This window comes from Drosophila serrata, unplaced genomic scaffold (genome assembly GCF_035046125.1).
Source record: "Drosophila serrata isolate PLE 108 unplaced genomic scaffold, ASM3504612v1 contig_26, whole genome shotgun sequence".
NCBI lineage: Eukaryota > Metazoa > Arthropoda > Insecta > Diptera > Drosophilidae > Drosophila > Drosophila serrata.
The window spans coordinates 554,557-579,484 of NW_028256924.1; the positions used below are offsets into that span (position 1 = coordinate 554,557).

Sequence of the window (24,928 nt, forward strand, 5' to 3'; positions counted from 1 at the left end):
TAAATCCAAGACTCTTACTTGTCTTTATTGATTTGTAGAACTTAGGATCTTCTTCCTGCTTGTAATGCTTGGGACTGAGGTCATCAAATGCAATGTCCAAATGATCCACGGTGCGTGTCTTCAGCTCCTCCTCTGACAAGTCCAGACACTATCAATCAAAAGCATTATTAATCACTGTCATAATAACTTTTGGGGACCTTGAACTTTGTACTTACATTCTCGGTGCTGCCGTTGTTGTCCTCGTACTTTGTTTTGATGAGCACATTTAGCTTGGGTATGAAGGAGCACTGTAAATTGAGGATAATTGGTTAGCGAAGGACAACAGAAATAGAAGCCATACCAATTACCGTGTATTCTGGATCAGGGTTTTTCGTTCCAGCCAATTATAGACCCGATTGTGGCGCATGAAATTATAATACAGAAATCCAAAAATAAATCAATAAACTAACCATACTAACCGTACTCATCAAATATAATTCAAGCGTGCCTAATGGGTTATTTTTAGACTAAAAGTGATTAAAAATACGTTAGTTATGGATTAAAAATATCGTTAACATCCATTTGCGTTCTTATGTTATTAAACCTAAGCCAAACATGGACTTTTGGTCTTTGTTTAGAACCTATTTATTATCTTTGATATGATATCTAAAAGCATTTATAAACCAGTATAACTTTTGTTAGTTCTTCAATATGACAAGTTAACTCTTCACTAAGAATTTATCCCTTACATATCTTAATTCAATATACAATACAATTCAAATTGCCAGGATACCATAGGGCTTTGTGAGCTTCAATCAATCGCAACCAAAACAGCTGCTGGTAATGGTAACACTAACACACCTCCACTCAGATAGACAAATAAACCAGCTTGTTGTAATGGATCCCTAGCCTAAAAGTCAACGACCCAAAGCCTAAACACGCAAACAGCGATTCCCTTGAAGTGCATATAGCAACCTTATCGTTAGAGTGCAGTTGGACAGCGTGTAAACAGAATTTATCGGCCAGGAGAAGGCTCTGGGAGTTGCGACAGTTGTGTTAAACAATTGCCGAACGCTGATTTAGGAGCTTGGGCTGGGTCTGTTCCGGTGGTGATACCGATACGGATGACGTATCACAGGTTCGGCAGGTGTGTGTGTTATGGTTAATGGGCCTTTATCGGCAGACGTACCCCCACCACTATGCTGGCCGGTCGGTCGGTTAAATGATAACGCGGAATTCCTGCTGGCCCGCGAAAAGAACACATGATGTGTTCTCGGGGAATGCTGCCATATGGCCGGAAAAGAGCCAAAGACGTTAAGGAATCTCAACCTCCGGAATGCATAATTAAGTGGGTTTAAAAATAGCCTCCCCCTTGGGGGATGAAGTGGCGGGGGATGCGCAGTGGCCACTGCTCAGTGGTGCTCGCTCACCTGTTAGCGTGTAGGGATAGTAGTTCCAGGACTTCTCAATCACGTAGAAAACGCGCGGGCAGATGGCCTGTATCCAGTAGGGGAGCCGGCTGACGTAAATGAAAGGCGAAATGCAAAATCGTGTCTTTAATGAGCTATCCGGAAACTGCGCAGGATCTTCTAAGAAGGGGCTTCCAACCTGGACAAGTGAATGTGCTTTTCCGTGTACTGGCCCTTGCCGTGGACGGGGTCCTCGCACGGACGGTTCTCCACCACCTCGACGCCCTCGCCTTCCTCCGACTGTTCCAGGCTGTGACGCGCAATCATGTAAAGCTGCCCGATCTTGTACTGCAAAAAGATGACATAAAAGCTCAAAGTCGAGTTCTCTCCGGCGGGGCAATGGCTACTCACTTCCTCCACGGTCAGCGGCATGCACACACGATACTCCTTGGTCAGCACCATTGCGTCGGTGGAAGCGGTTCGCGGAGAAAATCAAATATCAAAAGTTACGCAAAGCGAGGCGCACACGAGAAGCGACGGAAAACCAACAACAAGTACACTCAATGGGGCCGTTGGTCGACGCTACAAATAAACCACAAGAACTTGTGGTATTTTTCTGATGATTTTATTGTCCAGGCTGCAGTCACACTATAAATCATCGATAAGACATTTTTGGTTAGCAAAGTTTAGAACCTTTCATCTAAATATTATTTGTTATTCTTTTCTAACATATTAATTTATTTAATACTGCATTATATTATTTATTATACTTTTCTAGGGTTTCTTTTATTTAAACTGCATTCATTCATTACTTTAAAAACTGATTGTAAAAAGGCGGAAATTATCGATGGCACTCAAAGCTATCGATGTTTTGCCAAACTATCATGCACGATGCTATCGGTGTATCGATAGCGTCATCGGTTGTCTTTCACCTCTAGATGACTTGCACGTGCACTCTCATTCTTTCATTTAAAATTTTCTTCTGAAGTGGACGGTTGTGTTTGCCAGTGTTTCAACAATATCAAAAGGTAATATAAAGTTAAATTAACATTTTTAAAGATAGCCGCTTGCTTTCCATGATGCTTATTTAATACCGCCCCAGTCTGAAGAGACGTGTTGATTGGTTTTCAATTCTGATACCCAAAAGCCACGTGTGATCCCGCTGTATTTGGTGATTAAGTTGCAAGCTAACTCATATTGTGCTTCTAAATTGCAGAATACTGTGCTTTATCAATGATTATGGACAATATAATAACATGGAAAGTGAAATCCCCGGTTGATGGGCCGATGTTGGATGAATTCTGTGGGCGACACGTGTCGGAACAAAGTAAGGTTAGTTTCGGTCGGCATTTTCTTTCGAATTTGTTGCTTCTGTGATGCCAAACATATACCGCCCCAGTCGGAATAACTTTGTCGATTGGTTTTATATACTGATGCCTCCATCAAGCAATGGATTTAGAGAGCCTCAGATCGATGTGTTCATTAACCCAAGTTTTTTGAATTGCAGATTCCCTGAAGGAACGTTTAACTCGTGGTCTAACCAAGGAAAACCCGGTTGGTGGCCTTTGAGGTCGTTACAGATGTATTTCCCCAGAAAGGTAAGCATCGTGAAATGGATTTTTTATTATATAAAGTCCTTTGAATGATGAAACATTTACCCAGCTCGCTTTGATATATTATGAAGAAAACTGTTCCATATCCAACGCAAAAAATGAATTGCTGACTTATTTGTTAATTTTCGAAAGTTCTTTGTGTTATTTGCCAATATTAATTATATTTCCTTTCATTTATTTTCAGAAATAATGGATAACTTTTTGCTTACGGAACACAGAAGGTAATTAGTCGAAAATTTTATTATAAAAATCACTATATGTAATATGATGAAACACTTACCCAGCTCGCTTTGATATTTTATGAAGAAAACTGTTCCATATCCAACGCAAAACATGAATTGCTGATTAATTTCTTAAACATATAGTTTTAAGTCTACTCAAGAATATATTTTAAAGTCATTTTCTTTTTTACAGACGTAATAGAGAACCCAAAGCAAAGAGGTTATGAACTAAATGGATTCGGCTCAGTTAGGTGTGTATTTAAATGATTATATAAACAAAAACCCATAACAAAACTTGAATATGATGAACGATTATTATTTGCTACTCTTGAAAAGTTTTGATGACAACCTTCACCTTTAAACTGAAGCATACATCTAAAAATTGAAATGCAACAATAGTTTAGAAACATGCTAATAATTATATTTTTCTTTGCTTTGCAGATTGATTAACAAAACAAGTGGGGAAAATGAGAAGGCTGGTCAATCAGGTAAATAAATCTCATTATAATACGTTTAAAATCACAACCTTAAAATGATGAAACATTTACCCAGCTCGCTTTGATATACTATGAAGAAAACTGTTCCATATCCAACGCAAAACATAAATTGCTGATAAATTACTTAGACACATCATTTTAAGTGTACTCAAACATATGCATTAAAAGCATTTTCTTTATATTTGCAGAGATAATTGCCAGCAGAATCAGCCGAGTTAAAAACTAAACGGATCTTGTCTAAGGTAAGTGTTTGTTTATAACAATCTTAATTCTTTTTAAATCTGAATATGATGAACGATTATTATTTGCTACTCTTGAAAAGTTTTGATGACAACTTTCACCTTTGTAACTGAAGCACAGATTAAAAATTAGAAAAGCCCAGAAGAACAGGAATACATTTTAATAATTGTTTTTCTATTATTTTTTCAGACAAATGAGCCAAAAAAGAGATGAGATTCAACGGCTGTTCAATGCTAATAAGGTAATTATTATTTTTGTACAAATTAAGTAACCACCATTAAAATGATGAAACATTTACCCAGCTCGCTTTGATATTTTATGAAGAAAACTGTTCCATATCCAACGCAAAACATGAATTGCTGATTTATATTCATCAAATAACATTTTATGATCCTTGCAAAGTATTTTATAGAAAATTCTTTATTATTATATTTACAGAAAGCATTAATGGGCGCTTGCAGACATCTTGGTGCCTTTACCGTTCAAAATGGTAAGTTTTGTTTTTATTTTTAAATAAACTATGTATTTTCTATGATGACAAACCAATAGACAAGCATATAACCGAATAATCATGTTGATTTTCACAAGACTGACTTCGGAAAATACATACAGCTATTGAATATTTTCGAAAACATATTTTAAAGTACCACTTTTTCAGGATTTATCTGACGAAGCGATAAACGTCTGAAATCCTGCTCCTATAATGGTAAGCATAAAAAAATGCAAGGCCTTCGTATATGCAATGATGAACACCTTATTTAAAGCCAAACAGTTATCCCTGTCATAAGAATAATTGATGATAAAACAAGCTGATTGCATATATGAAACTTTATATATTGTCAATATTTCATGCGTCTAATTCCTTTTCAATTCCTTATAGGAGGAATAAGTCGTTAAATTATCCCTAATGTCATGAGAAGTTCTTCTGAGATAAGGTAAAAAGCTAGTTATGAGTAAAAATTCGTCAAGTATTCTGTTTCATGATGAACACCTTTATTTAAGCCAAACAGTTATCCCTGTCATAAGAATAATTGATGATAAAATAAGCTGACATTAAAGTTTTTTTTATTAATATTTTATTTTATGAGCTTGACTAATAAGTTATTTATTTACTTACAGGTCTGCTGGTACCAAGTATCTCAGAGGGATGGCTTGCTCCACAAAAAGGTGTGTTTACTCTCTATTTAAATAGTTTTTGGTTATTTCATGATGTTTTCTTATACCGCCCCAGTCGGAAAAATTATGTCGATTGGTTTTTAATTGCTGATTAATTATTTTCAATTTTATATTCTGCTTATTTTGTTGTTATATCTATAATGGTTTTATTTATTTATTTCAGATAACACGCAAACACCAGGAATTTGGAAAGTGTTACGCCTTGAGGAGTAAAGGTAGCTTTACTAGTGTTTATATTATTTTTAAATGTATATTGTGATGTTCTTGAATACCGCCCCAGTCGGAGAAATGATGTCGATTGGTTATTATTTGCTGATAATTTACATTTACAACTGATATATTTAATTCCTTTGAGGATATACTTAATAATACGTTTTTTTCTTTACAGATTTCTGAATCGGAAAAGGCGAAGTAGAAGGTTTTCAAAATTATCAGCATTAGGAAAGGTAAGGCTTTTATTTGTTCTATTATAATTTCAGTCAGAAGCATAAAAAGCAGTGAAGGAGTCATTTCCGACCCTATAAATCATATATATTCTTGATCAGCATGAACAGCAGAATCGATCTAGCTATATTTGGTAGAAACTTTTTTTAATTTTTTTTTTTCGAAATTTTATCATTAAATTTTATATTGTTAAATTTTAAAAATTTGACAAAAATTGAATTTAAAAAAAATTTAAAATTTAGTATGCAGATTTGTTAACCCTATAAAAACTAGCACAGAACAACTTTCCGAATTGAAATTAATGCATTTTTGGCTTAGCTATGAGTTTTTTAAACTTTGATTTGTTGAACAAATTGTCATTAAAAATATAAATAATATCGACTAAAAAATTGGTATTATACTTTTAGTTAGAAGCTTGTAACGCTGTGAAGGAGTCATTTCCGGCCCTATAAAGCATATATATTCTTGATTAGCATGAACAGCAGAATCGATTTAGCTATATTTGGTAGAAATTAAAAAAAAAAAAAATTTTTAGAAATTTTATCATTAAATTTTATATTGTAAAATTTAAAAAATTTGACAAAAATTGAATTTAAAAAAAAATTAAAAAAGCAATATGCAGATTTGTTAACCCTATAAAAAGTAGCACAACAACTTTCTGAATTAAAATTAATGCATTTTTAGGTTAGTTATGATCGACTTTACATTCGATCCTATGATCCTATTGGTAACTGCAAGGGTATACACACTTCGTCTCCTCGAAGTTATCTTTCTTTACTGCTTATAATATTTTAAAACTAAAATGATGCTTATGTATACCGCCCCAGTCGGAGAAATTATGTCGATTGGTTATTTAATACTGATAAATTATGTTATAATACTTTATATTTTTTGTTATCAAAATTTATATATTAAAACAAATTTCCTCTTGTATATTCAGGTATCTTCCGGATGCTATCCTGTCTGTTTAAGGTATGTATATTATTTATTTTTAGAATCTTTGATAATTTTATCTGATGACAAACCAATAGACAAGCATATAACTGAATTTAAATGTGTTGCTAACTTTTAATGACTGAATTTAGTATAATTTCTGAAGAAAGTCATAGTATTTTTTGATGTATTCTAATTAATATCAATCTCTTTTTTTGTAGGTATGATCCCACATGGTTTCAATTTGCAAAATATACAGGCTTTACTGAACTATACAAGGTAAGTGAGGATCTGTAACGAATATAATTAAAATCTCTATGATGAACACCTTTATTTAAGCCAAACAGTTATCCCTGTCATAAAAACAATTGATGATATACTAAGCTGACATAGTCAATTTGTTTTTATGATTTCTTCAAACTAGACATTATTAATAATTATGTGTTATTTACTTACAGATGGAATATTTACAAGAATCGTTTTTCAAGCAAATCATAGAAGAAGTAAGCATGTTTTTTCACCTTAACTACATTCATTTCCATATCATGGCATGTGAAGACATTAACAGCAATTAAGCTGAATTTCCCTGTAGATACAGGTACAGGTCGACAGCATCTTGGAACCCAAAACCAAAATGTACTTTTCCGAAGGTCCTCGACGCGCGCAACTCGAGTCTGGTCGGATTTCGAGATATTTAAACTTCAAAGATTAACATTGCCGTTTTGGGTATATATGTGGTGCTATAACTTAAAAAATATATGAATCTGTACGCTATCTTAACGTAATATTCTTGCCCTTTAATATCAGTTTGTAAAATTGGAAAACATTTCTTTGTCTCCGATATTACGGTGACCAAAAAAGATTTTTAAACATTGAAAAAACTAATTTTAAAGGACAAGAACCGTTCTTTATGATATTGTAACTATTCTTTTACATAACACAACCGTATTACAAAACCGTCAATGTACCTAAAACCACAATTTTTGCGCTTAAAGTTTCAATATCTCGAAAACCTGACGTATATGATTTTTTTTAGACCGGAATCGAGTTCTTGGCATTGTAAACTATTGGAAAAGTATATTTCGGTTCTTGGTTCAGCTTTTTTTTTTTCTTTTTGTCGGCCTGTGTAATACACACTCATCTGATCCGTCATTTCCACTTCAAAAGAAGTGATTAATAATTCCAAAGACTGCGGTACTTATTTCTTTCTTATCTTTTATTGCAGACGAACTCAACAAATAATGCCTAAATAAAACTGATGTAACCATACCGCTAAATAAAATAAAAACACAGATTTTATTTTAATATAACGTGATATATTTTATTTCATAGACATTCAATCGCTTCGGTTAGCTGGGAGATACTTTAATGCTTTCTGCTTTCTGTGGCCCAGCTCAGTGGGCTCTACATATATAAGAATATTCAATTTGTAAATGTTGAGTCCTATATGTGTGTATATATATGTAAACATGTAAATATATATACGTTACATATGTATTTGCTTGGCTTTATCTTTGTAAATATTCCATATATATATATATAAGTATATATAATAATATATAGTTATCGTATGCATGGCTTAGGGGCGGGGGGTTATACACTTTCAAAAAACCCAATTGCTTTTTCGCACAACAAAATCAAATCGTTTACCAAATGCCCAGAGAAGGTCTCTGGGTCTGCAACCGATGCTAACTTGTGATCCTCTCGACTCCAAAGGTTCTGATTAGGGATGTATGTTGAAGGGAATAGTCCGATATGATAAATCAGACAAAATATTGTTCGTATCGTATCATATCGAATTATATTGTTTCTTTTGATAAGTTGATATTGAAAATATCTGAAAAATGTTATTCAATTTATTTGTCCCTTTCCGATTATATTGGTCCGATATATCAGACAGAATATCGAATTATATCCCTAATTCTGATCTCGAGGAGTTTTTATGGGGGTTGCGTGCGGTTTTGCACACTGAAACATTTAATGGAAAGCACAACTAGATAATGCCTTGGGTAATATTGTTTACAGATCTCTAGAGTCTCTAGTTAGGATATCGTCGATATAAAAGGTTCATTGCTACCAGACAACATTTATAAAGGTTTTCTGTTCTCGAATTATTTGATTTGCTCCTTAGATCGTTACAAACTATATATTCATATATATATATATTGTAGAGTAGCTCTAATCAAATGAGGTGTGTGTGCTCCCCGCTTTGGAGTGGGACAACTAAGGCCAAATACAGTCATTTTTTAACATCAATGACGATTTACATCGAACTGAAGTATGATTCTAGTGCGAGAGGGGAGAGAGTAAGGGGGTGTTATTATATATCAATTCCGTGCGGGAGTCTGAATGGTAGATACATATATTGGGTCGAATTTGAATCAAATGTCTTGCGGCTACTCTCTTTTCGTTTCTCCAATCACTTTCCTCTTTTTGTTTGGGGTTTCGTTTATTACAATTACTCAATAGATGTTTTTTAAAAAAACAATAAGGAATCAACAATATTCATAAAATGTATCATTATAGAATATATGGTAAATGTAAGTCTAAAAACTACATATAATATGCGTACAAGTCTAGGTTGGTATGAAATAAATAAGTTTCGTATGCGTGTTGTGTTGTGAATAATGGAAGGAGGATATCCAGGTTTACTGGCCAATGTGCTTCTTGATCAGCGCCTGCAGCAGCCGGACCTTGGCCTTCTTCTCCTTGTACTGGGCATAAGTTTCCGTCTCCAGCGACCGGCGATCCTGCTTCAGCATCTTGCGACCGTTCTGCTCCTCGAACAGCGACTCGTACTCCCTAATGGTGGCCTTCAGCAGGGCCTTCTCGTCCCGCACGCGATCCAGCTGCTCCCACAGTTGTTCCAGACTCAGCGACGAGATATTCTCGCTGGCCGCCGCCGATTCCAAAGGCGAGGCAGCCACTCCGACCGCCGGACCAGTCAATGTGGTGGTGGTCGTCGACTCATCGGAGGAAGCATTCTGTGTAAGAGTATTTGGCGCATTCGAGTCGCTGGGCGAGTTGGTGGTCTCGGTGCTGTTGTTCGATGAATACTGCAGTGGCGTGGAAGTGGCCTCAAACACCATGGCCTCATGCTCCAGAATTGTTGGAAGCTCTGGCACCCCAGTGCCCGCACCGAACATCACTGTGCGGGCAACCAATCGCTTCAGCTGCCGATAGCGATCATAGAGCGGTCGGGCGGCATCGCGTTCCTCTTTGGTGATGGGATGACCGTACAGACTCTCAAAGTAGAGCAGGCCATGCTGCACGGCACTCTTCTCCTGCACCAGCTGGTCGGCATTCAGATCCTCCAGCTGCTCGGAGCGATGACCATTCAAGCGCTTCTCGTTGAGGTTCTGCAAAAGGAGGAGACAAGTGGTAAGTAATTTGTTCATAATTAAATTCAATTTAAATGCTTTAAAAGTTTCTATCTATTTCAGAAAATGTTTCGCTCCATTATGATAAAAACCACAATAAATGCCACAGAAGCTCCTACAAAAAATGAACTGATAAAGACCACCCACATCGGTAAACAACACAATTAATCAGCTTTGTGGGCATTACTCGTTTCTTGATTTGTTTATGAGTCTCCTCGGCCCTGACAATGACAGGTCGGCGACAAGAGCAGACAATTCCGAAGCTGCCAGAGCCGCAGGAACAGAAATAGAAACACAAGTGCGGCATACATAAACCGTATTGTAAACAAATAATAATAGGTTACAGTATAGCAATAATATATGGCATGGCACTTGGACGGCTGCTTCTTTGCCTCTTTGGCCTCTTTGACCATTTCCCATTTCCACAGGGAGGAAAAATCATTTCGCGCACACTTTGTTTTCTTGGCAGAAATTCAATTTCAATTTCGAGTGGATTCCTTTTGGGCCGCCAGAGAGTGTTTGTCTGCGGCGTTTGTCTATGACAAATGTATCATTAATTTGTCAATATATATATCTATAGAGAGGAGGCCTGTCTAGATGCCATAAATACATGTAGTATATGAAGATATATAAATAGAAATCTTATTATAATCGCCCAATTTGGAATGTGGGAATTGATTTTGTTGGACAAGAGCTAAGGAAGCCATAAAGGTTACCAGAATATAATTATGTAAATTATATTGGTTGATTGATGTGGCTAGAAAAATGTCTTAAGTTGATATTAATACTTAATAGGGAAAACAACAAGCTATATGTTTTGTATATACATTTTGTTGACCTATTTCTATACCTTTTATCCCATATTCCCATTTAAAATTTTCCTAAATATTGTCATCATGTTTTTTTCTTGCCAAAACAAAATACATGTTTACCGCCTCTTCTGACAATGGGGCAAGATCAAAGTTATTGCCAAATTGCGGCTGTCGTGGCCATCATCCTATCCCCCCTCTATATGTAAATATATATTCTCTGACGTCTGCGTTCCACTCGCTAATTGTCATAAATATGTGTCTCGTGATTTTCAGCTCTGATTTTGCAAAGAAAAAAAAAGAAATAGACCCGATATATTACCTGCTCGATTTCAGCAAGGGTGGCCTTCATGCGCTCCAGCTTCTTGGCCACTTCCTGGCCAGCAATGCTCCCGCCGACGCCTCCGCTGCCCACCTTGAGGCCCAGTGCCGCGATGGGATCAGTCTTGAGCTCATGCCGTTCCTTGCGCAGCTTGCTCAACTCCGCCAGTGCGTTCTTCATGTACTTGTCGTTCAGCCGCTCCGCCTGCGATGGCCTGTAGCCCAGACGCTGCTCCAGCGACTCCTCCAGCTGCACCAGCTTCTTCTTCAGCACCGTCACCCGGCGATTAATGGACTTGAGGCGCTCATCGGGCGTCTGGAAGGCAACCATCATGGCGGGCAGCACCTGCTGCATCACATCCCGGGTGCGCATATTCTCCAGCGAACTGAACGCACGCACTGCATCCATGGGCTCCATGTCCATGTCACCGATGTCGGCATGAAGCTGAACTGTGGCCGCCTGCTTGGGCAGTTGCTGGGGATACGGCATGGCCTTGGCAAGCTGAGCAGCTGCATCGAGGTTTCCACCGATGTGGGGGCGAGAGTGGGCATAGCGACGGCTCAGGATGGGAGCCGGTTCATCTCCTCGCTCCCAGGGCAGCGATTCCTGGGCTGATGTGAGATCCAGGCTCTGCTGCTGCCGCTGGGGCTTGGCCTTGATGGGCGCCGGGGCGGCGTTGGAAGTGGGCGTGCTGTCGTCGCTGCCCGCCGAGGAGCTGGTGGTGGGCGTGGGTGAGATGCTGGCGCTCCTCTTGGTCTGCAGCTCCTTTTGCTGCTGATGGAAGTCTATCAAATTGTTGTCGTTGTGATCCTGCTGCTGCTGCTGTTGCTGCTGCTGCTGTTGCTGTTTCCTGCTGCTGATGAAACCTCTGCGTTCGTACTTCAGGGCCGACAGATCGTACTTGTAGGCGCTCTGCTCATCCCGCCGCGAGGGCAGGTACTTGGAGCCACTGCCTCCGGCCCCGCTGCCCTTCTTGGCCACACCGGACTTGCGCACCGGCGGCTGGCGGGACTTGCAGAAGCGCTCGCTGCTGCGACGCCGCTCGTGCTCGCACTCGGAGTCATCGCTGGTCTCCTTGGCCAGCGGCTGACGCGCTGGACTGGTCTCCAGGCGGGGTCGCTCCTTGGCCGCCTCTCCCGTTGGCAAGTTGGCCAGTGAGGCATTATTTTCCCCCAGCTCCGAGGCCTCTTCCTGCTCGCGCTCGAACTCCTGCCGGTAGCTGGCATAGCTGGCCGTGCGCTTAAAATCCTCGGAGGAAACGCGACGGATGGCATCGCACTGGGCCTCCAGGAGATGGGCGGCGGCGGCAGCGGTCTGGCAGCCAGTGGCCGCTGTTGCCACAATGGCCACCGGTCCGCCGTCTGTGAGCAGCTCCTCGCTGTTGCTGCGCTGTAGCTTGCGATCCTGGCCAAAGGCCGAGCTGCTGTCCAAACGCTCCTTGCGTTTGCGCGATGACTTCTGCCATTCCAGTGCCGGATGTATGATCTCGGGCAGGTAGGTGGAGTTGAAGCCACTATTCAGATGGCTCTTGAGGGGCTCACCAGGACCTGCCAGGGCTGGCATGGGCTTCTCCGGACTCCGAACCCCCTCATTGCGGGCTGCAGTGGCTGCGGACGACGAGGATGAGGAGGAGGACGATGACGAGGCTGCGCTGCCGCACGAGGCCGTCGACGATGATGAACCAGTGAGACGACTCAAGTCGTCTTCGTTCAGCCCAGTTGTGGGATGGCGCATGCCGCACTGCAAGGATGGAGAGAAGGGTAAGGGAGAACATGAGAATCACTTAGATATAGATAGAATAATCAATCGGCGATGCCGTGACAGACTTGTAGCTAAAATTATAAGCAATTAAAGCTGCCGATAAATGTCATTTCCCCCGGCTACAATTAAGTGGGTTAATAAGTGTCGAGTGCTCAACGTGTCGTATGAGTAATATTCCATTCAATACATTTATTTGTGCCATGTCATGACCCATCAACAAAGTCCAGCGGCGTTTCAGTAATAGTTCATCGAAATCTCTGATCTCATATAAGGTTTAACTACCAAGTTTATAAATATTTTAAGTCTAAACCAAGTGGGGCTTGAAGGTATTAAAAATAATTAGGAAAGCTGAAGTCACTTTAAAATTTTATAAACACATGATGAAATTATATTATACACATTAATGATTTGATTAAATATAAGTTCAAGCAATAAAATCAAAGAAAATTGAAGAAGTTCGTGAAATAAATTTATTACATAAGCAATATTAAGGTATAAACATATTATTTAAATTCTTGCAAGTCTTTGGTAAATTAAAGAGTCTTATGATGAAATACGGGACTGTTAAACAATTTAATAAATGAACGAAATAATTATTAGATAAAAATAAACCAGATATAATATATATTTATATATCTAAAAGGTATAAAGTGATTTGTTGACTTCAAGATATTAAAAACTCAAAGTCTCTTATATAATTTATTAATATAACCAATTAATTATCCCTTTCCCTAATAATATTATTAAACCTTTAGAGTAAAAATATTTACCAAAATATAAGTTATAAGCCTCGGAGTCATTCTGCTTTGCTGTTAATCTCTAATTTAATCAGTCTAACTAGATTTATTATCACAATGAATTCACTTCAGTTCACTTTCGTGTTGATTTTTGATCACAGGGTCTCTTGATTTGAATACAGAGACGTTTTTGTTGTTGGGCAAATAAAAATGTCAACGCCTTAAATCTTGCTTAATAAATTTCAATAAAAGAGTAATTGAAATTTTCTTTTCACATTTGCTGTTTTTTCTCAAGAGCTTTTTTTCTTGTTTTCCCTTTCCAGCAGTTCACATGTTTCGGTATCTTGATTATTTTTACAAGATTTTTGCCCCGTTTGGCACGAATATTAATTATTTTCAATCTGCTTTCAGTTTTGTCGAGGTTCTTCCGCTTGATATTATTGTGGCTTTTCCTCGGACACAGCCGAGCAAAGTGTTTGTGGAGGAGGAGAACGGAGAACGACGCTGGCGTTGCTTTCTTTGGGCGCACCGAATCACTATTAAACCCATTTCTGCTCCGACCTCGCGAATTATATAGAGAATTATATGCGGGAAAGCGAGAGCGGGCGAGAGAGTGCGCCTGCGCTGTAGAGCGTTCCCGATCGATCGGAGCAAGTGGCTCCTCCTCCTCCTCGTCTTCGCGAAAAGGTGCGAAAAAGCTTCGGTAAACAAAACTTCGGATCCAGAACTGGCTGGAGACACTTGCAATCTGTTTTCCTTATCGATAGTAGTAGGATCTGTATAATCAGAGTGTGATATTTGCCCAAAAAGGTGCTACGCGCGCGGAGGGTTGGGTTTATAAATAAATCTGGCCCGCAGAAATTAGCAACAAGCCGGTAGACTTTATGGCCATATTAATAAGGCGAATTAATTTATGCACTTGTTTGTCTTTCAGCCCCTGCAACACGCGAATGGGATCATCAAGAATCGTTTCGGAAAACCGAGGCCAAAGACAGGTAACACCGGCAACAGGTAACAGTTAACGGGAAGCAAATACCAAAATATGCACGGGACAAAAATTCAAGTGCAATGTCACGACGTGTGTAAATATAACAATTAAAGCTACGAGAGAGAGAGAGAGAGAGAGAGAGCTCCGTATGAGTCACATTCTCTAGGTTAACCGAATATATCGGAGCATCTCCGGTCAACTGCCTGACCAGATCTCGGATCCCAAACGAGACGAACTAATTAAGAGACGCACGCGCCCTACAGTGACGTCAATCGATAACGACGTGATCGAGAACAGCAACAAAAACTTATATATATACAAAATATATAGGCTGAAATCCTTCAATTTAAATTATATTTGGTGGTAAATTATATTTTATAAAGCCAAAACAGTAAAAATTTAATTTATTTGAGAGGCTGAATTAAAAAACTTTAGTAGTAAATACAAAAGATATATCTTCTTCGTCAAATATTTAAACAAGAAATAACTATATAATACCGAAATACAAATAAATCAAAGAAAATGTTTTACAAAACCAAGCGTCCTTGAGTTTTCTTGAGTTTTCTGCGCAGTTTTCATGACTGAGCAAGAGAAATGTCTAAAGAAAATAAAGCAAACATTTAATATTTGTCAACATATCAGTCTACATATACATTTATTTTTCCCCATTTGAAAACACAATGAAAGCTAATACACATATAAATATTTATTTAGAAAATTCCAGCTGAAGAAGGCGCGTGCAAAGCATTTCTCCCACCTTAAGACCGCGGTCTCAGGCTTTATCAAATTAATTAGACTCCAACGGAAAGGGGAATTTGTTTTAGGGATTTCCACTGGCAGACAGATAGCGACACTCGAAAGCCTTTTTATGATGGATAATGAATTGGACTTCAATCGGGTTTGTGTTTACTCACGAATCAAGGGAAATCGAACCACCTTTCGATGGGCAAAAAACTATATATGGACACATTAATTATAAACACATTGTCGTGCATTGATTATATAAGCGAAAGGAGCTAAAGAAATGGCACAATTTACTCACATCGCAATCGAAGCAAATAATAATATCTGGATAGGGATCCGTCATTGTGCTTCCTACCACCTTACCCAGAATTGTTTATGCAATAAAAGTCCACGATAATTGTTTACACAGAGCCAGGCAAGTGCATGACTCAAAAAGCTCCGACAAAAGGTCGGCGGAATGGATAACATCCATGGAACCCCCAATCCCCGCCAGAAGGAGGGGCCACAAATGATTTGACATTTATTTGAATTTCGCTTTCAGTTTTATAGTTTTTCAGATAAAGCCAAGCAGGCTAGTAGTTTCCTCACCATCTTTACTTTATCAGGAATTCTCGATTAGATTCCCCATCGTCATGAACTATTTGTGGACGGACAGAGCAGACGCGATTAAGGTTTAAGTGGTTTCGGAACCAAAACATGAAAAATAAAAGTACCACGCACGAGTTCTTTTGATTGATAAAGGATTTATGTGTGTGTTACACATGTTTCTTCAGTTATTATTTATGGATCTAAAGGGAATGCCCTATATTAACGATAAAACCAGTTTCTTTTGTAGTTTAAATATTAATTCATCCATTATACTTATTAAAACATCTTCATATAATAAAGTTTTGTAGTTTCTACACTTTCATTAAAGTTAAAACACAAAAAGGTCTACGTCTAAGTCCCCAACTTTGCTTAAAATCCTTTTAAGGCTGCCTTAAAAGCCGCATTTAATGTGAAAACTTTTGCGGCAATGCTTTTGAGAGGAACCTTCAAAGAGCTCCGCCACAGGAAACTCTTATGTTTCATAATCCTTTAGCTTATAGGTAAAGAAGGTCGCTCTGCTCCGCACACCTCTTTAAAAGCCGAGCCACGCGCTGAAATCAATATGTTTACCGATGACGGTGGCGAAAAAAAGCACGAAAACAAAGTCATGGGTACAATAGCATGTTGGATTTATGGGTCTTTGTTGCCACTCAAATCGACGCTCTCCGGAAAACAACAACAGACCGAAGCGAGTAACCAGCATCGCAGGGTGATGCTAAAATTGGACCACGCGGCGTATGCGCGATGCCAGCCATGAAACGATGTGCGTTTTTCGGGCATTTTAACAGACCCGTGTGAACTCCGATTATACCCCGGTGTACTTTAAGCAAGCTACCAATATTAAGTAGGAATTTTCACCGCCTGATAAGTCGGATTTACCTGGTAACCAGGGGCTAAAATATATATCGCCGAAATCAACACATCAAGACTGACGCAGACTGCCTAGCGCCGGCTGAAACCGGTGGATAACTGGTTAATTGCAGGTCTACCACTCAAGTTAATACCGCTCTCCGATTCCCATTTTGGAGGTAAACAGTTTTAGCCTAATTGTATCGGCATTTCAAGTCTCTCGCCATTACTCCATGTTGACATTTCATCAATTTGAGTGCCTTCCGAATTTCAGCAGCTCGAATAATCGTAAACAAAGCGATTGTAATTGTTTACCAAATTCCAAGAAGTTGTCTATTAACTTGATGGCTTTTATATAAGTACTTGAAATATCTTTTAAGAAAGTTCAAGAAATATTTGAATTTAAAATAATATAAGGAGCAGCATTTGACACTCAAGAGTATATGGAAAAACTCAAACTTAGTTGTTTAAATAATTACGTTTTAGAAGATTAAAGAAGAAAGAAAATGCCTTACAGACCCTCTTAACGTTGTAATTATCTAGAAAATCGAAATAGTTATAATATTATGTCAAGGTAATTACCTTGAATGGAAATTTTACTTTATTTATTCATAGGGGTGGGTCTTACTCGTACTTTTCCCACCATAACTTGCAAATTATGCACTGCCACAAACCCAATAATAATAATAATAATAGCTCTTAGTTAGGGCAGATCATGTCCAGCTGCTAATTGGTATTTAGTATTGTTTTAATGAGTTGCCACTAGTGAGTCATCATGGTTTTCAATCAGTGCCTTCTGAAAGCCCATCAATCGAAGACAAGGCGGAAAAATCCGATTAAAAATATGGAATGGAATTTCGAGTTCCCATATTTTTTTCTTCAAGAATGATATTCGCACTGCACCCAGGTGACAGCACGTTCAGTGTTTGTTTTCAATGGATATGCTGAAGCTCACCTAATTGAACGACAATTAATCACACCCAGCGATTAGATAAGGTGAAAGAATACTGATAACGAGTTTAATTTATGTACTGCCGCTGGAATTTCAAGAAGCCATCTCAAGTGGTCGCCCAGACCTAAACGATGATGGGTACTCCATTCTATTTTTTGTATGTTTCTATTTTGGGAAATCGTAATTTTCCAATGCGAATCGCATCAATCACTGCTAGTTGGCTAGCTAGCTGTATCGACTAAACAAAGTGACTATCTTGACGGCAAGAAAGCTCACTATTTTTTCGTTATTGAAATCAGTTAATGTCAGTCACGTGCTTCTTGCATTTCCTACGATTGCGCAATCCCCAAAAAAACAACATTTTATGAGTAGAATGAGACGACTGACTACCTAACAATTTATGGGGGAAATCTCAGTGGAATATTACCAAGCCCCAAAAGCAAAATGCAAATGAGAAACACACAAAATTTTAATGAAGCGCGACTGGAACAACAAACCAAAATGTGAGTAAAAAGGTAAAAAGTAAATACAAGTAAAGGAGACACACAAATAAAAGTAGTACATTTTGATTAGAGAGAAAATGCGTGAAAAGTGTTCCAGAAATAAACTTCGATAATGGTGGGAAAATAGTATAAACTGAGCTGGGAATGAGGTACTAAGAACTTTATAATGTATTTAATCCAGTTAGAAGTAGGCAATAATAGTAATAAAATAAATAATTAATTAAATAAGCCACTTAGTCTCTGCTCTAACAAGGTTCATAAACTTCTGTAGAGAATATTTCAACCAAAATAGTTATTCCAAACTAAAACCCCTTGACTTTTCTCCTACTTACAAATATAAGGAAATGCAGCTTAGACTTTTCTGAGGTCAAAGTACAATTTCACTCATTTTTCGCCTGTGCAGTTAGTGACGTAATTACTTTATTGGTGGTCACTTGATCGGCTTCTGTTGTTGTTTTTCTCCCGTTTGTGTCCAATTAATTGACAAATTCCCAATTCCGTTTCCCAGCTGCTCCTCCCCACACATTTATTTATATATGTGTATTTTTTTCGCCCGCTTTCGTTAGAATCAATCAATTTCAATTGATGAAGGCATCTTCATCTCGAGTTCAGTTAAAAAGCACCCAGCCAGCAATCAGAAATTTCTTTTTCCAGTTTCGTGAACTTTGGCAACCCGTTTATAAATATAATAAAAAACGCGACTGTGGAAAGGAGGATATTTTGCCATAATTTACGAGCCTTGTTCGACGTGAGAAACAGGTTTTTGGTTAATTAATTTATTCTCTCTGGTTTCGTTTAAATTTAAAACACTTGCTTTTTGACTAGAGCTTTTGTATTCTTTAAATATGTACCACATCACGGCCTGGTTCCAGCCAGACACTTTGGCCACATGACCAACAATGGTCACGAGACCCAACGCCAATGGGGCTCACGAGGAACTTGGAACGACCCTGGACAGATGCATCTAATGGATACAACCGGGTCTCTCTCTTATACAATCGAATGACTGGCGATTTTTGTTTATAAATGATCTTTCAAGAACGGGAGACCGGCGGAGATCATGTGGCTTACAATGCATATAGCGAAAAATACTCTCATGCTCAATGTTTGGAGAGAAACCCCAACAATTAAATGAGTAAAGCAGGTCAGTGACACTACACTCTTTTGTTAAAGCATAAAAACCTATATTTCAATTTGTAAAGAAAGTATCTTCAGTAGTTGTATCTTCATTAATGAATAAATTGAGAGAATATACAATGTTTTTAGAAGTTCAAGATAAGAAATGACATGACAAATTATTTGATTTTCAAAGTTTTCTTAGTTTTTTCAACAGAAATTAAATAATTTATAAATTTCCCCACAGAACACTCATTTTAAATCGTACAAAGACAATTATAAAGGGATGAATTTTTTAGTGTCTCCATTATTTTATTCTTTGTTCTTCCACTTATAGATCTCCCTTATACATATTTCCTCCACGCCTGATGAAATTCTGTCTAGTCAAACACAGTGATTCTGCGATGATAATAAATTCTGTTCAGTGGACCAAGTCGACTGCCAAATACAAATTTAAACAATGCCAAAAATAAACCCGCAACACAATTGATCGCTTACACATTGAACTTTTTTGGTGGGCGCCCTCTAAAAATAGGTAAAACCGCAAACTGCGCAAAAAATACAAAATGAAAATACAAATAAAATTAGAAAAAAAAAAGTGAAAAATCTGTTTGCTAATCCGTTTAGTTGCTGCGTTAATTGAATTTCGCCGGGGGTGGCGAAGCAGCACAGTGACTGCTAAAATAAAATACTGCTGCTGTTCATGTCGCCGTGGACTACAACTTAATTGGTTTACCTTCGATTATAGTCTCCTGATACGAATGCAAACATATTCAGACGTAGACAGTCAATAGAGTTGGTAATTTTTTGGGTCAACATACTCGACAAACCAATTTTCGTTGCACGTCACGACAACTGACATGACAATGGGAATTATCCTAGAGCCGGGAGTGGGTTTTGGGGCAACAGTTTTGTTATATGTTTTCCCCCAAAATAAAATAAGGTACGATAATAATTTCGGCAAATATGTGAAACAATTTTCCTGGGCCAGGGCTTGTAAAACTTTCCGTTCTGGCAGTAGCTACAGAAGGGGCCCACTGTTTCCCCCATGACTCAAAACGATAAAATAATAAAAACACCATAAGTAACAATAAACAAAGCAGACAGAAACAGGCTGGAAATGGGAAAACAGAACACTAAATGAATCGATCGAATGGGAATGTAATGGAAAAATCAGTCAGTAGCCAAGCCAACAGAAAGATAAGGTATTTATATGTCGCCCATCGATTTCTATATATGTATGTTTTTCTAATATATGTGTGGTGGTGAATTGGATACCAATATGTTTATCGATCGGGTGGAAATTCCGTGGAAATTGACAGACTTTCTCGCTTTGTGACTGGCGTCTGAAAATATGCAATGCCTACGATCCGATTACGCTTGCCAACGTTTTTTCCATCGCCCTGGCCAAATGTGTTAATTTCTTTATAAGCCGCCCCATCGGTGGCGAAAATAAACATGGCACAATATATATGGTACACCTCTCAATTAGTTTGAAACCGTAACGCAAACGCAAATAGGTGTCCGGTAATTGTAACAAACAGGTGTGAAAATAAGGCGGAAAATTGAGAAGACATTATTTACATTATCTGATACTATTTTCATGCAATTAGGCGCGTGTTTATTTACAAATATAATGTAAGCGAATGACCTTCCTCCACAAATAGCGAATTATTTAATTCTTACGACTGTTTATGTGGAGATATCGTGGCTCTCAAGTAGTTTTATATATTTATTTCAAGGGAGTTTCCTTTCTTCTTTTCTTAAGACTTTTTTATTATAGTTTGATGATTTTAAAATGAGTTTTAACTATAACATATGCTCTCTTTATACTTGCAAACCATTAAAAATTATATAAAGTCTTATTGTTATTAGTATAATTAATAAATATTTATCCTCTATTTACTTACAATGCAAGCCTTAACGGACTTCCAAAGATTTCTCCCAAAGTCTTCAATCTTGCTGGTTTTTCCCCGTACGTTCGCCAGTTGCACGACGTTATCCTTTGGTTTTGGGGATGGAAAAATTGGAGGAAGATCGAGAGAGGAGGAATCACTCGTTTAGCTGTTGCCTGAGTCGCTTGGATGTTGCCCGGATACGCAGGATGCGCGGTATAGTCACATTGCCGGGGATCTTTATATGTAAATACGACGCGCACTCGAAATGGAAGAAGGGCTATTGGAGGCTTAACTATTATTTAACTTTGCTAATATTGTTAACTTTGGTTTGGTAGCTAGACGATCTGGTTGTTGTTGTTGTTGTTGTTGCTGCTGCTGCTGCTGCTGGTCCAGGATCTCCCGAATCTCTCTCTCTCCCGAGGGCTGCGGCCCAGGAGCGCCTCACTCGCCCGCAAGCTTGATTTTTTTCTTGACCTTGTAACGACGGTTGCGCTGATCTACCACAAACTCATATCGCGATCTCTGCACATTTTCACTATCCAAACTAGAGCTCAGACCCAGCAGGCGCAGGACTCCTAGCGAATACGTTGTGACTGGATTTTGGTGCCGGATCGGATGCGAATTCCCTTCTGCCCTGTGCAGCAGATTGACTGAATAAGCTTGACTGAAGAGGCGCGCACCTGTCGCGCTTTTATAGGTATCCTGCTCGATCGGCCTCTCGCTCGCTCAAATGCACTTTCAGCTGCAATGCAATTCACACCCACGCTCTCTCTCGCGGTATAGCTGTCTCCCTTGCGCTCGCGCACTACGGCTGCTTGAGGAAGTGAGTCGAAACGAGACGGTATCTGAGCATGTGTCTCTGCGGTTTACGGCTGGAGCTCTTTTCGAAAAGAGTTTTCCCCCTTGCAGCGCCGTCGTTGTTGTTGTTGCAATTATGTAAAGCGTTTGGCTTACTAAAAACTCTATTTGAAAACAGCTTTGGTTTTATTTCGCTGTATGCTTCGTCTACTGTTCACTTTGCTCGCCTTGCAGCTCTGTTTGTCTCGCAATTGTAGTTTCTGTTGTTGTGTGCGACGCGCGTTTGCCGAAAAATCGATATTTTACACTCTCGCGGCACTGGATAAATGAATTTTGCAGCGGTTTGCCCTTGTTTATCTGCTTTTCAAGGCAGTTTTCCCGAATTAGCAATTAAAACTCCGCTTTTAAAGCACAAAACTACAATTTCAATTGCATTTACTAACACAAACACAGCAGACCGCGAATGAAAAACTTTCCGCTACTTGAACGCACGTTGTGTCACGAAAGAGGCAAAATCAAATGAGAGCCACGAACACTTGGTGGCTCCAAGTGGGAGCACGAAACAGGCAGCGTTTGGCTCTCTTTTACACTCTCTATTGCGGCCGTTCTCTTTGCGCAGACTCTTTTTATCGTTCGAGTCTTTTTTTCTCCTTCAGTTTAATTATCTAATTCGTTTGGTTAATGCGAATTCTGGATGATGTTTCCTTTCGAGCGGAGTTGTGAAATGGGCGTGTAAATGTGTAAGGGCGTAATGCGCTCGCGCTCTCTATCCTATGCGATGCCTCTGATGCGATGACGTTGCAAACGAAAACTTCTCCCTCTCGCTCTCACTCACTGACTCTTTTGGCTAAATGCTCTTTTGGTTCATTTTTGGTGGCTCAATTGTGGGGCATTTCCATTTCAATGGGCCCTATGACGGCAATTGCATACATTTTTGCATACTGTTTTTCCATAGCTAGAAAGAGAAATAGAAAGAGAGAGAACGAACGGGTTAATTAGGGCTCGTTAATTGGTTTATGCGGGCGCTGACTTTTCCAAATCTCGATTGCACAATTACAATTCACACAAACAGAAGCAACAACAAGTTCAGATTGAGCAATTAGGTTCAATTGGATGCAATTTACCGTTGGGCGATGAAGAGGAAAGAGAGAGAGAGCAAAAGAGAGCTCAATAATTCACGGGTGTCAAGTTCTTATTCCTTTTAATGAACCCCAGCGAACTTTCGAGAAATTCCACAGAAGGGGGAAAGAAAATGAAGAGCAGGGCGAAATGAAATAGTTTCTGCAATTGGCCAGCTCTCAGATTTGCATTTAAATTGACATGGCTGCCAATAAACAAAATTTGATTATGCAAATGCAAAAAGGAAAATGGAAAGCAAACGAGAAGGCTACTAGAGTTTGTTTACGCGAAAATTGCTGGAAATGTAAAGAAAAGTGATAAAACTGCGGACACTGTACTGTACAGTAATAAATTTCAATTTTAATTAAAAACACATTTTCATTTACTTTGCACATTTGCTTGGGTTAGGATGAAAATAAGGTACAAAAATAAGCTTTAAAATTAATTTAAATTAAAAATAATAATTATACATTGTTATACTGTTGCTCGTTTTAATAATTACACAATTTGTATACTTTTCTTAAAAGAATTCTTTATAATGCGGAATGGAATTCTATTAAATATTATGAAAAATTCAAAAAGTTTCTTAAACTGCAATTATATATAAATATAAATAACACCTAAAACCTAGTCCATCCAAAATCAATAAACATTGGGAAATTAAAATCAATACTAGTCCCAAAAGAAAAGCTATAAAATACAGTCGTTAGTCAAATATAATAGAAATTTTTTTGTATTCCTTTTGTTTTTCGTAAATTACCCTAAATCATTAGCCTTGGGTGGAAAACTCATTTAACCTAACCCCTAATCCCCTGATTATTATATATTGATGGCTTCAGCTATATGTTATATGCGATAATAGCCCCATAAAATGACTAATTGATTGATGATGTCTGGCACTTAACCCCAGATGGATATTTTGCGTGTCGGCGGTCTTAAAATAAAACAAAATAAACAAGACATTTTCTCAAATTTAAAAAAAAAGAAGCAATTGATGCATATGTACATATGTATGTACATATGTATTAATATGCTTATATATTCGCACATTAAAATGTCTTTGACGTCGCAGAAAAATTCGGCAAAGAGAAAAACAGTTTTTAATGCTCTGCTTTATTCGGAATAAAGAAAATAAATAAAATGACAAAAGCAACGCCGAAAATTGTAAACATTGACAAGAAAATGAAAACATGGCCTGTTTGTGTGTGAGTGAAATTTGGATAAAACGGAACTGGTGACCAACGAAAACAGGGAGACCACCCTTTAATTATAAATTTAAAAATAAAGGAAGCCTTTTCTTGTTTGTTAAAGGTCCAAGGTTATTAGAATTATTAAAAAAAATTTCAAATTATATTATTTGAAATTTCCAATTCAATTAAATTTCCAATTCTGTGCAAAACAAAACATCCTAATATTTAAATATAAATTCAAATTTAAATCAATTTACAGTACAATTGTTTTCCACAGTGCAGCTTTAAAGTACCGTTACCAGTTGCAACACTTGTACCGCCATTTACCTAATTTTTGGCTGATGCTGCTGCTCTCTTCCCTCTGCTGCTTGTTGTTGGTGGCAAGGGCCACAAACTCACTCAAAACGCACGCACTCACACACTCTCACGAACGGATGGGGAATCGCACGGACGCTGAGAGAAAAATAACTGTAAACCACACCGGACGAAGAACCAACATAGAATGAGCGGAAAAATAAAACGTGCTCCTAGCAACGTACGCCACGCCGGGGGAGCAAAGAGAAAGAGAGCGAGACAGACACAAGGAGAGAGATTGCAATTTCTACTGAATGAATGCTTCGCCCGGCTGCCTCTCTCGGCGGCTCTCGCAGTCAACCGAAGAG

At 38.4% G+C, this 24,928-nt stretch overlaps 2 protein-coding genes, 3 long non-coding RNA genes and 3 other non-coding genes across 9 annotated transcripts in view; 6 read left to right on the forward strand and 2 right to left on the reverse strand.

The window, feature by feature from the left end:
- rdgBbeta (cytoplasmic phosphatidylinositol transfer protein 1) overlaps positions 1–2,009 on the reverse strand; it is a 2,739-nt gene extending 730 nt beyond the window's left edge. The window contains exons 1-6 of the mRNA XM_020961592.2: positions 1,800–2,009; positions 1,588–1,736; positions 1,410–1,498; positions 348–355; positions 216–287; positions 19–148 (exon numbers count right to left, since the gene is read on the reverse strand). Of these exons, the coding sequence (XP_020817251.1) occupies positions 19–148; positions 216–287; positions 348–355; positions 1,410–1,498; positions 1,588–1,736; positions 1,800–1,850 (499 nt within the window). The 5' untranslated portion in view covers positions 1,851–2,009. The remainder of the gene's footprint in view (positions 1–18; positions 149–215; positions 288–347; positions 356–1,409; positions 1,499–1,587; positions 1,737–1,799) is intronic.
- A 1,041-nt stretch (positions 2,010–3,050) lies between these two features.
- LOC147645043 (uncharacterized) lies at positions 3,051–4,449 on the forward strand. Its single transcript, XR_015271418.1, has 5 exons — positions 3,051–3,222; positions 3,416–3,473; positions 3,664–3,710; positions 3,908–3,961; positions 4,149–4,449. It is a non-coding gene; the product is annotated as an uncharacterized LOC147645043 (long non-coding RNA).
- Positions 4,450–4,695: 246 nt separating this feature from the next.
- On the forward strand, positions 4,696–4,779 carry LOC147645044 (small nucleolar RNA R38). The gene has a single exon (XR_015271460.1). It is a non-coding gene; the product is annotated as a small nucleolar RNA R38 (small nucleolar RNA).
- A 152-nt stretch (positions 4,780–4,931) lies between these two features.
- Positions 4,932–5,017, forward strand: LOC147645045 (small nucleolar RNA R38). The gene has a single exon (XR_015271462.1). It is a non-coding gene; the product is annotated as a small nucleolar RNA R38 (small nucleolar RNA).
- Positions 5,018–5,295: 278 nt separating this feature from the next.
- LOC147645046 (uncharacterized) lies at positions 5,296–8,718 on the forward strand. Its single transcript, XR_015271419.1, has 4 exons — positions 5,296–5,350; positions 5,524–5,581; positions 6,520–7,015; positions 7,738–8,718. It is a non-coding gene; the product is annotated as an uncharacterized LOC147645046 (long non-coding RNA).
- Positions 6,822–6,907, forward strand: LOC147645047 (small nucleolar RNA R38). Its single transcript, XR_015271465.1, has one exon. It is a non-coding gene; the product is annotated as a small nucleolar RNA R38 (small nucleolar RNA).
- LOC110190925 (protein FAM13A) lies at positions 7,807–24,868 on the reverse strand. Of its 2 annotated transcripts, XM_020961589.2 has the most exons (4): positions 24,594–24,868; positions 21,172–22,912; positions 11,024–12,763; positions 7,807–9,871 (listed from the first exon to the last, which is right to left on the reverse strand). In XM_020961589.2, exons 3-4 carry the CDS (start codon positions 12,755–12,757, stop codon positions 9,161–9,163), a joined length of 2,445 nt encoding a protein of 814 aa, XP_020817248.2. In that variant the 5' UTR covers positions 12,758–12,763; positions 21,172–22,912; positions 24,594–24,868; the 3' UTR covers positions 7,807–9,160. The 2 variants fall into 2 exon arrangements, with proteins under 2 accessions (XP_020817248.2, XP_020817247.2); XM_020961588.2 differs by lacking the exons at positions 21,172–22,912; positions 24,594–24,868 and adding an exon at positions 13,555–14,079.
- Positions 13,927–15,048, forward strand: LOC147645048 (uncharacterized). The gene is made up of 2 exons (XR_015271420.1): positions 13,927–14,396; positions 14,456–15,048. It is a non-coding gene; the product is annotated as an uncharacterized LOC147645048 (long non-coding RNA).
- Positions 24,869–24,928: the final 60 nt, after the last annotated feature.